At 42.8% G+C, this 12,479-nt stretch overlaps 1 protein-coding gene across 3 annotated transcripts in view; it reads left to right on the top strand.

Annotated features, from left to right (window-relative positions):
* Positions 1-12,479, top strand: part of ABTB1 (ankyrin repeat and BTB domain containing 1) — a 38,147-nt gene that overhangs the window by 6,911 nt on the left and 18,757 nt on the right. For 2 of the 3 annotated variants that reach the window (XM_048858733.2, XM_075130305.1), the window contains exons 3-7: positions 689-744; positions 4,598-4,742; positions 7,103-7,262; positions 8,367-8,412; positions 9,644-9,760. In XM_048858733.2, coding sequence (XP_048714690.1) covers positions 689-744; positions 4,598-4,742; positions 7,103-7,262; positions 8,367-8,412; positions 9,644-9,760 — 524 coding nt within the window. The remainder of the gene's footprint in view (positions 1-688; positions 745-4,597; positions 4,743-7,102; positions 7,263-8,366; positions 8,413-9,643; positions 9,761-12,479) is intronic. The other variant, XM_048858734.2, reaches the window with a different exon arrangement.

Here is a 12,479-nt window from a genome sequence, read left to right on the forward strand (position 1 = left end):
GGCCAGTTTTATCTGCCTGTAAAAGAGGGATAATACCTACTACATTGAGGGGTTATAGTCTTAATTGATATTTATAGTGCAGTTTGAGATCTTCAACTGAAAGGTGCAAGAGAAGCATAAAATACTTGGGTTGTGGAAAGATGCCAAAAGGAAAATAAATTTGTCCTAAAAGGGAATTGGGGACACTGGTTTACTGTACACCTGACATATGGGGTTGAGCCTACAGCATTCTAAGTGTGCAACAATGAATGTGTCTGCTGAAGAAGCAGGAGTGTGCTTGGGGCAGCAGGGCATGGAATTGCTGGGTGCACATGAAATAAACTAATGAATCAAGTTTGGCAACCTAGAGGCATTACGAGGGGCTGAGTCAGGGTTTGGACCCTGAGGTCCCCTGGCAGGCCAAGAGGACCTGAGTGTGCTGTGAACAGAAGGCAGAACCTGCCCATCCTCTTTATATGGAGGGGGCACCTTGGGTCATTCCTGAGCAATCTCCTTAAACTCCAGGAGAGGACCATTGTTTAGCCCCAGAAGGAGCCATAAGCACCCCACCACTGATGGAAGGACAGGTTAGTGCAGTGTGGGGTCTGCTGGGGAAAACAGGAGCCTCTTGAGGCATTGTGATACATTCTCAAAGCAACAAAGGTTTCACTTGTTGTAATTCTGACTTCCTTTTTGTGTTAATTAACAGATACTATGCTTGTCTCTGTGGACACGAGGAGCTTGTATCCTATCTTCTAGCCAGCGGTAAGAGAGAGTGTTGAGATTATGCTGTTCTTTTTGAGTATCTGTCCCATTTCTAGCCTTCCATTTATCATTTGCTGCTGATGTGTGTAGAAGTCTGTATCCCTTTAACTATTGCCTGCAGAGCCATATCATAATATAATCAAACCTATGATTAAAAAACCTTGACTGTTGTGGGACTGCACAGTCAGGCTGAACTTACTAATGTCCCCTTTACAGGCCACTTACCTCTTGGGCTTCCTACAGGGAAGGTGTTTTTTGTTTTGTTTTGTTTTTCTTTCCCTGGTGGCAGTAAGTTCACCACATGAAGTTGGTGAGTGAGAGGCTCTAATGAGGGCTGCCTACAGTTACAACAGACTTTTGCAGGAGTGTAGTGCTGTTACAATGTCAGAACTGCACCTTAGTCAATGAATCACCTGGGTGAGCTTTTTTCTTCTCTTCCTTTGTGGCCTACTACTCATTTTTTTTGAAGTCTTGCTCCATACACAGTATGTAAAGGCAGAAGCTATCTGAAGCCTGCATCCCAAGCAAGGGGGAAAAAATTCATAGGAAAGGGTTGCAGACCAAGCTGAATGAGCAAGCATCTCAAACAGGTGATTTAAGAGAAAGCAGAAAGCCTACAAGGAATGGAAGATGAGAGGGATCAGCAAGGAAAGCTACCTCTTGGAGGTCAGAAAGTGTAGGAATAAAATGAGACCTGCCAAAAGCCAAGCAGAGTTTGACCTTGCAAAGGGAATTAAAACCAATAGTAAAAGGTTCTATAAATAAGCAGAACATGAGAAAAGAAGAAGTGGGACCACTAAATACTGAGGATGGGGTGGAGATTAAAGATTATCTACGTTTGACCCAACACCTAAACAAATAATTTGCCTTAGTTTTTAATGAGGCTAATGAAGAGCTTAAGGGTAGTGGCAGGGTGGCTAATGGCAAAGAAGATATGGAGGTAGAAATTACCGCATCCGAGGTGGAAGTCAAACTCAAACAATTTAATGAGACTAAATCAAGGGGCCCAGATAATCTCCATCCAAGAATATTAAAGGAACTGGCACATGAAGTTGCAAGCCCAGTCGCTAGGATTTTTAATGAATCTGTAAATTCGGGGGTTGTACCCTGTGACTGGAGAATTACTAATATAGTTCCTATTTTTAAGAAAGGGGAAAAAAGCGATCCAAGAAACTACAGGCCTGGTAGTTTGAGCTCAATTGTATGCCAAGTCTTAGAACAAATTTTGAAAGAGAAAGTAATTAAGGACATAGAGGCGAATGGTAATTGGGATAAAATACAACATGCTTTTACAAAAGGTAGATTGTGCCAGACCCACCTGATCTCCTTCTCTGAGAAGATAACGGATTTTTTTTAGACAAAGGAAATGCAGTAGATTTAATCTACCTGGATGTCAGTAAGGCAAATGATACAGTTCTACGTGGGAAATTATTAGTTAAATTGGAGACGGTGGAGATTAATATGAGAATTAAAAGGTGGATAAGGCACTAGTTAAAGAGGAGAGTTCATACTGAAAGGTGAACTGTCAGGCTGGAGGGAGGTTACTAGTGGAGTTCCTCAGGGATTTGTCTTGGGACTAATTTTATTTAACATTTTGATGAATGACTTTGGCACAAAAAGTGAGTGTGTGCTTATAAAATGTGCGGATGACACAAAGTTGGGATGTATTGCCAATACAGAGGAGGACTAGGATATCATACAAGAAGATCTGGATGACCACGTAAACTGGAATGATAGAAATGGGGTGAAAATTAATAGTGCAAAGTGCAAGGTCATGCATTTAGGGATTAACAACAAGAATTTTTGCTATAAGCTGGGGACTGATCAGTTGGAAATGTCATAGGAGGAGAAAGACCTGGATGTATTGGTTGATCACAGGATAACTATGAGCCATCCATCTGGTGCAGCCATGAAAAAGGCTAATGCAGTCCTAGGATTCATCAGGCGAGGTATTTCCAGTAGAGACAGGGAAGTGTTAGTTCCATTATACAAGGCACTGGTGAGACCTCATCTGGAATACTGTGTGCAATTCTGGTCTCTCCTGTTTAAGAAAGATGAATTTAAACTGGAACTGGTGCAGAGAAGGATGATCAGAAGAATGGAAAACCTACTTTATGAGAGGAGACTCAGAGAGCTTGGCTCGTTTAACCTAACGAAAAGAAGGCTGAGGGGAGATATGATTACTCTTTATAAACACATCAGAGGGATAAATACTAGGGAGGGAGAGGAGTTACTTAAGTTAAGCGCCAGTGTGGCCACAAGAACAAATGGCTGTAAACTGTCCATCATCAAGTTTAGGCTCGAAATTAAATGAAGGTTTCTAATCATCAGAGGTGTGAAGTTCTGGAACAGCCTTCCAACGGGAGCAGTGGGAGGCAAAAAACCTAACCGGCTTTAAGACTGAGCTTGATAAGTTTATGGAGGGGTGGTATGATGGGACTGGCTATGATGGCATGTGGCCCATCAGTGACTGCCAGTAGCAAAAATCCCCAACTGCTGGAGATGGGACACTAGATGGGGAGGGCTCTGAGTAACTACAGAGAATTCTTTCCCAGGTATCTGCCTGGTGGGTCTTGGCCACATGCTCAGAGTCTAACTGATTGCCATAGTTGGGTTTGGGAAGGAATTTTTCCCCAGGTCAGATTGGCAGAGACCCTGAGGTTTGTTTGGTTTTTTTTGCCTTCCTCTGCAGCATGGGGCACGGGTCACTTGCAGGTTTAAACTAGTGTAAATGGTGAATTCTCTGTAACTTGAAGTCTTTAAATCGTGATTTGAGGATTTCAGCCGGAGGTTAGGGGTCCATTTCAGGAATGGGTGAAGTTCTGTGGCCTGCAATGTGCAGGAAGTCAGAATAAATGATCAAGGTGGTCCCTTCTGACCTTAAAGTCTGTGAGTCTGTGGGCTTGTCTACACTACCGCGCGGGGTTGATCTAAGATGCGCAACTTCAGCTACGTGAATAGTGTAGCTGAAGTCGACGTACTTAGATCTACTTACCACAGTGTCTTCGCTGCGGTAAGTCGACAGCTGACGCTCTCCCATCAACTCCACTTGCGCTCCTTGTTCTGGTGGAGTACTGGAGTCGACAGGAGAGCACTCAGCAGTCGATTTATCATGTCTATACTAAACGCAATAAATCGACCCCTGCTGGATCGATCGCTGCCCGCCGATCCGGCGGGTAGTATGGACAAGCTCAAAGTCCAACCACAAAAGCTTTTCTTCAAAACACCCTTCAAACTTCCTGCTTTCTGTGCCAGAGTGAGTGACTGTCCATTCAGTTCTAAGGCACCCGTGACATCCCTCATTCTGGCAGACAAACCAGGGCACTTGCAGTTCAAGATCTCAGGGAGATGATTTGTCATTAATGCTGCATTTAACGCACTTAAACAGCTTATTAATTTCTCTTGAAATCTAATAAATTTCCTTCTAATTCTCTTTTTTTAGCAAAACTTTTGCGGTTCACCTTTAAAAAGGGTCCCTTGCTTTCTGTGTAAAGCAGAAAATTGGTCTTTAAGTATCCTGTGGCTAATAGCACCATTCACACAGTGAGTTTCTTCCTCCTTGAATGACGGAGTTATGCCAGGGCTAAGGCCCAGATCCTTCTGTCACAGAAGATACATGAAACATCTCCTGGCTCATTCATGAAGGAGTGGTAGTGGTGGGAGGTCAAATTTGGAGTGTGGATGGGTGGGGAGCCTAATTTTGGCTATTGAATTCCAGTACTGTATGGGATGATGATTCTCGTAAATCATAGTCAGCCATAGGACAATTTCCTCTATTTAGCGAGGGAGCCATCTTTTAGAGGTGTGTTTGCTGTGTCTGTCGTGCAGTGTTACACCTGTTGCCATTTTGCAGGTGCAAAATGTGAAGCAAACACTTTTGATGGGGAGCGTTGTTTGTACGGGGCTTTGAGTGATGCCATCCGACGTGTGTTGAAGGAATACAAGCAGATCACAGCGAAGTGCATGAAGAGAGATTATTACGATGTCTTCTTGCAGCGGTAAGGTGATTGGACAGCTATTCAGCACATTTCAGAATCCCAGCCTGGATGTCAGCTAGGCCACTTGAATCTGTCATTCTGGCTTAAACCATTTGCAGGTTGATCAGAGCCCTGCCTCATTCTATACATGCTTTTACATATCTTGTCAAATTAGGCAAAGGTTCAAACATACACTAACGGATCATTTACCGCATACATCTGGGTGTTGAATGAAACTTCCATCACCTTACGTACACAACACAGGCAGGGCCAGTGGAATGTTGAGAGAGCATAGTAAAAGCATGACATTTGCAACGTACACTTTTGAACCCTTGACTGCCAAATCAAAACGCATTTTCATCAGGTTGCCAAGAAACACATATGTGAATTGGAACGACATGTCAGACAAGTTTAAGTTTCACCCCTAACCTGCTGCGGCAATAAGGCCAATATTTTCACTAGTGAGCAGTGATTATAAGTGCTTTATTTTGGGGGTGCCCAACTTATGGCCTCTTAAAGAAGCCTGATTTTCAGAGAGAAGGCGCTAAGCACTTCCTGAAATTCTGGCTCCTTTAAGGTGTCTCCAGTTGGGCTGCCAAAGTCAGGAGTCATTTTTTGAAAATATTGGCCTAAATTTTCAAACAAACAAATTATAGATTGTTTTAGAATGGCAAATGTGTGGGATTTTCCCCACTCTCTTTTGTATTAAAAAATGATAGAATTGTCCTTGCTCAGTCTTCCAAAAATATAGCTCTTGGGCTGAGAGGAAACATGGGGAAAACTTCAGCTTCAAAGATAAGAGAAGGTTCTAAGCACCTGAAAAAGGCCCATTAGAATGGAAACGCTTAAGGCTTGTCTGTACAAACACTTAGTTCATGACTAGCTGGGGTGTACATTTTTCCCACTGTAGCATGCTGTGCGCTAAGGCTATATCCCCACCGTGGAGCTAGGGGGTGTGGTTCCCAGCTCCCACAGACATACCCATGCTAGCTCTCATCAAGCTCTGGTGTGCTAAAAATAGTAGCATAGCTGGAGAAGCATGGGGAGCAGTTTCACAGGCTAGCTGTGCTGAGTACGTACCCATGGGGTTCAGAAGGGTGAGTACTCGGAGTGCCACTGCTCACCGCTGTCTGTGCTACTGCAGCTGTACACCTTTTTTTAGTGTGCTGGCTCACATTAGAGCGAGCCCAAGTATGTCTACGCACGCTGAGAATCACTCCCCCAGCTCATAGTGTAGATGTAGCCTGAGTGTATGTGTGGGCGCTGCTGCTACACCCTTAAAGTCCCCTAGTGCACCTTGTGTGCTCCCATTTCTCTACATACAAAAAGCTTAGGGAATGCATTATAATGAAGTGATGAATACAGGCTTTGTCAGCATGAGCTTGGGGTGGTCACATTCATGGGGGAATGGGCAATCCACAAGTGAGCCGCGCATCCCAAACAGCTGATAAGACATTCAGACTGCACTGTCATGTGTTCACTGTATGCCATTTACTTTACAGAACATAAAAAGAATGTACAAGAATCTTAAAATCTTTTAATGAGTCTGTATATATTATGTTACTTTAGTTACATCCAATTACACGGGGCTCAAAGGAGCCATGAATCTGTCTAAAACTGATCTAAAATAGATTTTTAATAGACTTTTTTTTAAAAAATCATGATTTTAAAGTCTGTACCTTCCAAATCTGGAAGCAAATGAGACCCACTGGGAGCTTGGAATTTCCCCTTAGTTTCCATTTTTAACCCTGCAGGGAAACCAGAAAAAATAGCTTGCTTGTTTTTGCAAAAAATTACTCTCCCCAGGTAAGTACAATTTTGAAAAGTTGATTTAAACATCTCAGATGTTGCATTGTTGAGCTAATTCACCAGAACCAGGGTGAAACTGGCTACGTTCCACGTTCATTTTTCAAATGGAGCTAAAGTTAAAATTGTAACACATGGCAGTAATGCTGAAAAGTAAATTAATTCATCATTTCTAAAATCTTTCATTTGTACTTAGGTGAGATATCAGTAGGAAAGACAGTACCATGATTGGAGTCCTGTGTGGCCTTTGCAAGCCTCTTTGCCTCTCTGTGTCTGTGCCTCTCTGGAAATCTCTGTAATGGGGATAATGCCTTCCTCATGGGGATGTTGTATGGATAATGCATTCTAGATTGTGAGGCACTTAGATTCTATGATGATGAGGGCTATATAAGTACTGAAGAAAAACTGCAACACTCTTTATCTTGACAGTGTCTCCTTAAGGAGCAAGATGTTCACAAATTGCCATTTTCCCCAGTGTGTGAAAGCTTCTTTCTTCTCCTTCACTTTTCTCTGTATTCTCCTTCCTCATTCTGTGCAGCCGATTTTATCTTCCCCTCTTTCTTTTTTTCTTCCAGGCTTCTGGAACAGGGTTACCAAAGCGACATTGTCTTCATTGTCCATGGGAAATCCTTCTGTGCCCACCGCTGCATCCTTAGTGCCCGCAGCGTATACTTTGCAGAAATGTTTGAGACCAAGTGGAAAGGGAAGAACATGATCGCATTAAAGCACCCACTGGTGAGGAGAACCATGCTTCAGGTTTTTCCCCCCCATGTCTTAGATATTTTCTTTCTAAGGAAAGTGAGGCTGAAAAGGCAGTTTCAGGGGTAATGTCCATAGTTGACACCTTCCATAACACAGAACAGTTCCAGAACTCAGAGGAAGATGGAACACTTTATGCACTAAAATGGCTTCTTACTCTGATACATTGAAAGCTGTGGGCTGTATGCTGTCAGATTCCTCTCATTTGACCTCTGGCATTGGTTCAAATTCAGCTCAGGTCAGTAGTAAAAGAGCTGTTACCAGCTGTTTGGTGACCCTTATGTGAAACGAGTTGAGCCTTTGTCTAATTCCCAGTAGACAGGTGGCCCACACCACAGAAATCACCACTGTAATTGGCTCCCACTTGTTGCCTCAGCAGAGAGGCTAAGAACTAAATAGGCCATAAGTGGATTTTGCTTGTCCGTTACCAGCACTCTCCAGCATATGTTTCTGTGGTATGGCTGTCTGTCGGAAACCTCAGATTCTCTCCTGTTGCAAACATCCTTCCTGTTTCTCAAGACAACCCTAGTTTTCATCACCTTCCATCTGTGTTGCTCTTTAGGCTGTAACTTGGGTTCCTCTTTAACTAGGAGGGTTGGAAGTGGTGGGGACCCATGGATGACCTGTTGTGATAGTGCTTCTACTGCAGTTGCCTTCTTAGATGTGAACTGCAATGTCTCTGTTACCTGCCAACTCCTCAGGCACAGATTCTGTGCCTTTCCCTGGAACAAACCTCATTCTCTGATGTGTAACACGAGGTGGGGATGTGTAAATCAAAAAGTTAATATATTTACAGATCTCTGTAAGCTGGATAGAGTGGGAATACTAGTTATGTGAGGGAGCAGGGGAATGGTGTGTGTAATCAAAATGCTATTATTGTACTAGTTCCACAGAGGATGCATCCTCACTTACCTCCCTTGCATTCTAGAGTCCTTTCCTTGAACATAACCCCCTGACCGTTACCTTAGTGTGTAATGTGCTATCACTTTAGTTAGGTCATGTATATCCACATTGACATTTCAAGCTCCTTGGATAAATGTGTGTGCTTTATATAGGTGACCTTTTCATGTCTTATTTTAGATCAACCCAGCGGCCTTTGGCTCCCTCCTGCAGTATCTTTACACAGGTATGTTGCTGCTGCTTGACATGTGCATGCATGTTGGAATGCAGTAGTCAGCACCTCTTTGCCATGGCACTGTTTGGGTGGCAGAGACTTCTCGACAAGCTTGTTTGGGTGGGTGGGTAATCATGGCTTAAACACAATCTCTCTGTCATCTGGCAGATATGAGGAGTATGAGCAATTCCATGTTGTTGTTGAAAGCTGGTTGTAAATGCATATTTGTGGTTCTGCCAGTAACTGGGGAGTCAATAAAAATCAACTTTGGTTGAGTGGACAGATGTGGGAAATGTACCTTCTCTAGGATAATAAAAATATGTGTTTCAGAGTAGCAGCCGTGTTAGTCTGTATCCGTAAAAAGAAAAGGAGTACTTGCCACAAGTACTCCTTTTCTTTTCAAAAATATGTGCGCCATCTAAGCAAATGATCTCCTAAACTGAGCAGTGACCATATTCCCTGTGTACACTGACTTGTGAGCATTTTGATATGGGCAGCCCTGATTGCTGAATGGTTTGACTACAACTTGTTATGTCATTCCAGCAGAAGTTGTTCTTAAACCTTCAGCCAGTATTAACCAAGTATTTTGTATTCTAGGAGGGAATGCAAGTGCAATATTCCCTCAGACCATAGGGTGGTGCCCTAAGTTAAACTTCCAACGTGTACTGTAAGGGGAAACGTTACTAAGGCATCTGAGTTTCTTCACCAGAAAACAATAACTGCTTATCTCTTTAGGGTTATCTTTCCCCAGTGCACTCTTTAAAATGCTCTTTAGTAAATTTGGTGCTTCTGAAAGATTGAGATCGAAGTCCTTTCTCACGTCAAAACATGATGGCAGCAGCAATGTAAGCTTCCACCGCCCTGCCCCTCATCTCTGTTCTTCCAGAGAAAATGAAATTTTGTCTGCAAGAGCCAATCAGTCTTTGGCCTCTTTGCTGAGACTGCCAAGTGGGGGTCCAGTTGCAGTGTGGGCAACGGAGAAACTGAGCTGATATTCACCAAATTTGGTTCAGCCACTCAGCAGTCAACAGATAGTAATTTGCACTGCTGTAATGCTACTTGCTTACCTGAGCTAGATTTATACCAGTGATCCAGAAGTGAGACTGCATAGCCCATTAGCAATCCTTCAGTCCATCCAATCCCTTGTCTATAGATCAGCCATTTTTACGCTTAAGTAAGTAAATGGTGACTGGTGCGAGGTCAAGGAACTGTCAGATAGAATTTTGGTGTTTCTCTTTGGCAGGTCGTCTAGACATTGATGTAGAATATGTGAATGATTGCAAGAGACTAGCCAAGCAGTGTCGGCTTCAGGATCTCATAGAGGATTTGGAGATCAAGTGTAAAAAGGTCTATGAATTTGGTGAGCTCCCCTTTAATGGCTGCTTCTCTTCATTATGTTTGTTTTTCTTTTGGAGTGGGAGGGGAGATCATGACAATGGACGTTCCACCAATGGGACACCTGTGGCACTCAGAAACTAATTGTGGGGGGGGGACCCTGAGTGGTTCTATGCACAGCTGTTAGCTGAATAGGTCTTTCACATGGAGGATCCCTGTGGGGCAACTTCTGTAGTACTCCATGTCTGAACAGTGAACAAGTGTACATTATAGTAGTGGGAACCCTGGCAGCAAGGCTTTATTGAGTGACAGCAACAATAGCAGAGCACTGAGGAGCATGTTTCAAAGTCCCTGTAATCAGAGAGCTAGTGGGTTACAGTGGTGGCTCATGCGTTCTCTGCATGTTAGAAACGCCTGACTTAAAGTGAAACAGTCAGATAATTTAGACTTGGTGTGTTCTGTGTGTGAACAGACAGACACACACAAAGTTAATATAAAAATGTTTTATGTGTGTTTTTAAAAATACAAACAGTTGCATGTTTTTTGAACATTCTTCTGGAGTGTTTGTGATCCAAAGACAACATCATTGGGCCATTGAATGAGAACCAGCAGGTGGGATGTTAGATGGGGTGGGATCTGAGTTACTACAGAGAATTCTTTCCTGGATATCTGGCTGGTGAATCTTGCCCACATGCTCAGGGTTTAGCTGATGGCCATATTTGGGGTCAGGAAGGAATTTTCCTCCAGGGAAGATTGGAAAAGGCCCTGGGGGTTTTTTGCATTCCTCTGTAGTATGGGGCACGGGTCACTTGGTGGAGGATTCTCTGCACCTTGAAGTCTTTAAACCACGATTTGAGGACTTCAATAGCTCAGGCATAGGTGAGAGGTTTTTCGCAGGAGTGGGTGTGTGAGATTCTGTGGCCTGCATTGTGCAGGAGGTCGGACTAGATGATCATAATGGTCCCTTCTGACCTTAATATCTATGAATACTAGTCTTCTAACAGCCTAAATATTGCAAAGTAAAATACATTTAGAAAATGAACTGCTTTCAGATGTAACAGTTTAATGGTTTAACTGGTAAGGAAACATGTAGTTTGAAATCACACAGGGTCTGCGTCTCCCCTCATTTACACTCTAGTGTAAATAACTCCTTTGACTTAGTCAAGTTACTTCTGATGTGAAAGCAGAATCTGGCTCATTCTTTTTAATCTGATTGTGTCCTTTCTCTGATCTAAGAGGTAAGGTTGTTGTAGCTGCTCAGGTTTTTACTTTAAATATTAATTGTCGATTCAGATTTTGCAGATTTGCATGATTACATATGTAGCCTGGAGTGACAGTCCTCCCATATCAGAGGGGTAGCCGTGTTAGTCTGGATCTGTAAAAGCGGCAAAGAGTCCTGTGGCACCTTATAGACTAACAGACGTATTGGAGCATAAGGTTTCATGGGTGAATACCCACTTCGTCGGATGCATGTAGTGGAAATTTCCAGAGGCAGGTATAAATATGCAAGCAAGAATCAGGCTAGGGATAATGAGGTTAGTTCAATCAGGGAGGATGAGGCCCTCTTCTAGCAGTTGAGGTGTGAACACCATGGGAATCCTCCCATAGTGCAATGTTAGCTCTACAGCGGCATCACAGATCTTGCATTTTTTAACCCTGTTATATGCGCATGTATACAAAAATATTTAAACACATAAAGAAAGAATTGTTCTGCTGCTTTTAATGAGTGGCAGAAGATTCCGCTTTACGTACCAACTGTATGTTGGAAAAGAAAAGGCTGCGGTCAACACCCTTAAGAAAAAATAAGTTAGTAAATCAGACAGTCAGATAACAAAAATGATGTTATGATTTACAGTATCTTGTAATACCAAAATGTTTCAGTGAGTCACTGGATGGCAGCTTTATGGTGTTGTAGTTGATTGGTGTGGTGACCATTCTTCTCCAAAAGCCCACATTATAATCCCTTATTAGGCTGCAAATTAAATAAAGTTAAGGTGGTCTGTTACTGTAATGGTTTGTAAATATTCTGAAACCATCGTGCAGTTTGGCGTGATTGGCAGCTTCTACTCATGAGGTCCAGGACAGAAATAAAAAAATGACTGCAAGTAGGATGGAGGCATTGGGCCCCAGGATTAGAGGAACAAGAGAAGCATTACCTCATAGCAGCAGCAATTGGAGTGGGAGTCGGATATAGCTTCTAATCCCACCCTGGTGTAAGCTTCCTGTATGGCACTGGGCAAATCACTTTAACTTCTGTGTTCCCCTCTGTAGAATGGGGATGATGATGATTTTATTTCACACGGGTGTTGTGGGGCTTAATCAATGTTTGCAAAGCACTGATATAAGTGATAGGGGTTGTGTGTTTGTGGCAGAGCAGGACTATAGTGAATTGGCAGCATTGTAGCTAGTAACATTAAATGTTTGCCTGTCAAATCATACATGTTATAGGTGAACCAGGGGAACTAGTGTTGAATCCCCAGGAGAAAATTAATATGAAAGAATCAGAGAAGTTAAGGGATTGGAAAGACCTGTTGGGTCACCTGGTTTCCTTTACTTGCCAAAACATTATTGTTCCCTATTGTATATTAGAAGTTCCTGCTCAGAATATTTTCTAGGAGATAGGCATTTGGTTCAGACCTGGGTCTCTGGCCTAATTGCACTGATCAGGGTCCACAAAAACCTGTTACGCTATTTGGAAGAATTCAGGCAGGATTTGTCCAGATTAAGTTATAATCCTTGCTATG

Source organism: Caretta caretta, chromosome 7 (assembly GCF_965140235.1).
Source record: "Caretta caretta isolate rCarCar2 chromosome 7, rCarCar1.hap1, whole genome shotgun sequence".
In the NCBI taxonomy this organism is placed as follows: Eukaryota; Metazoa; Chordata; order Testudines; family Cheloniidae; genus Caretta; species Caretta caretta.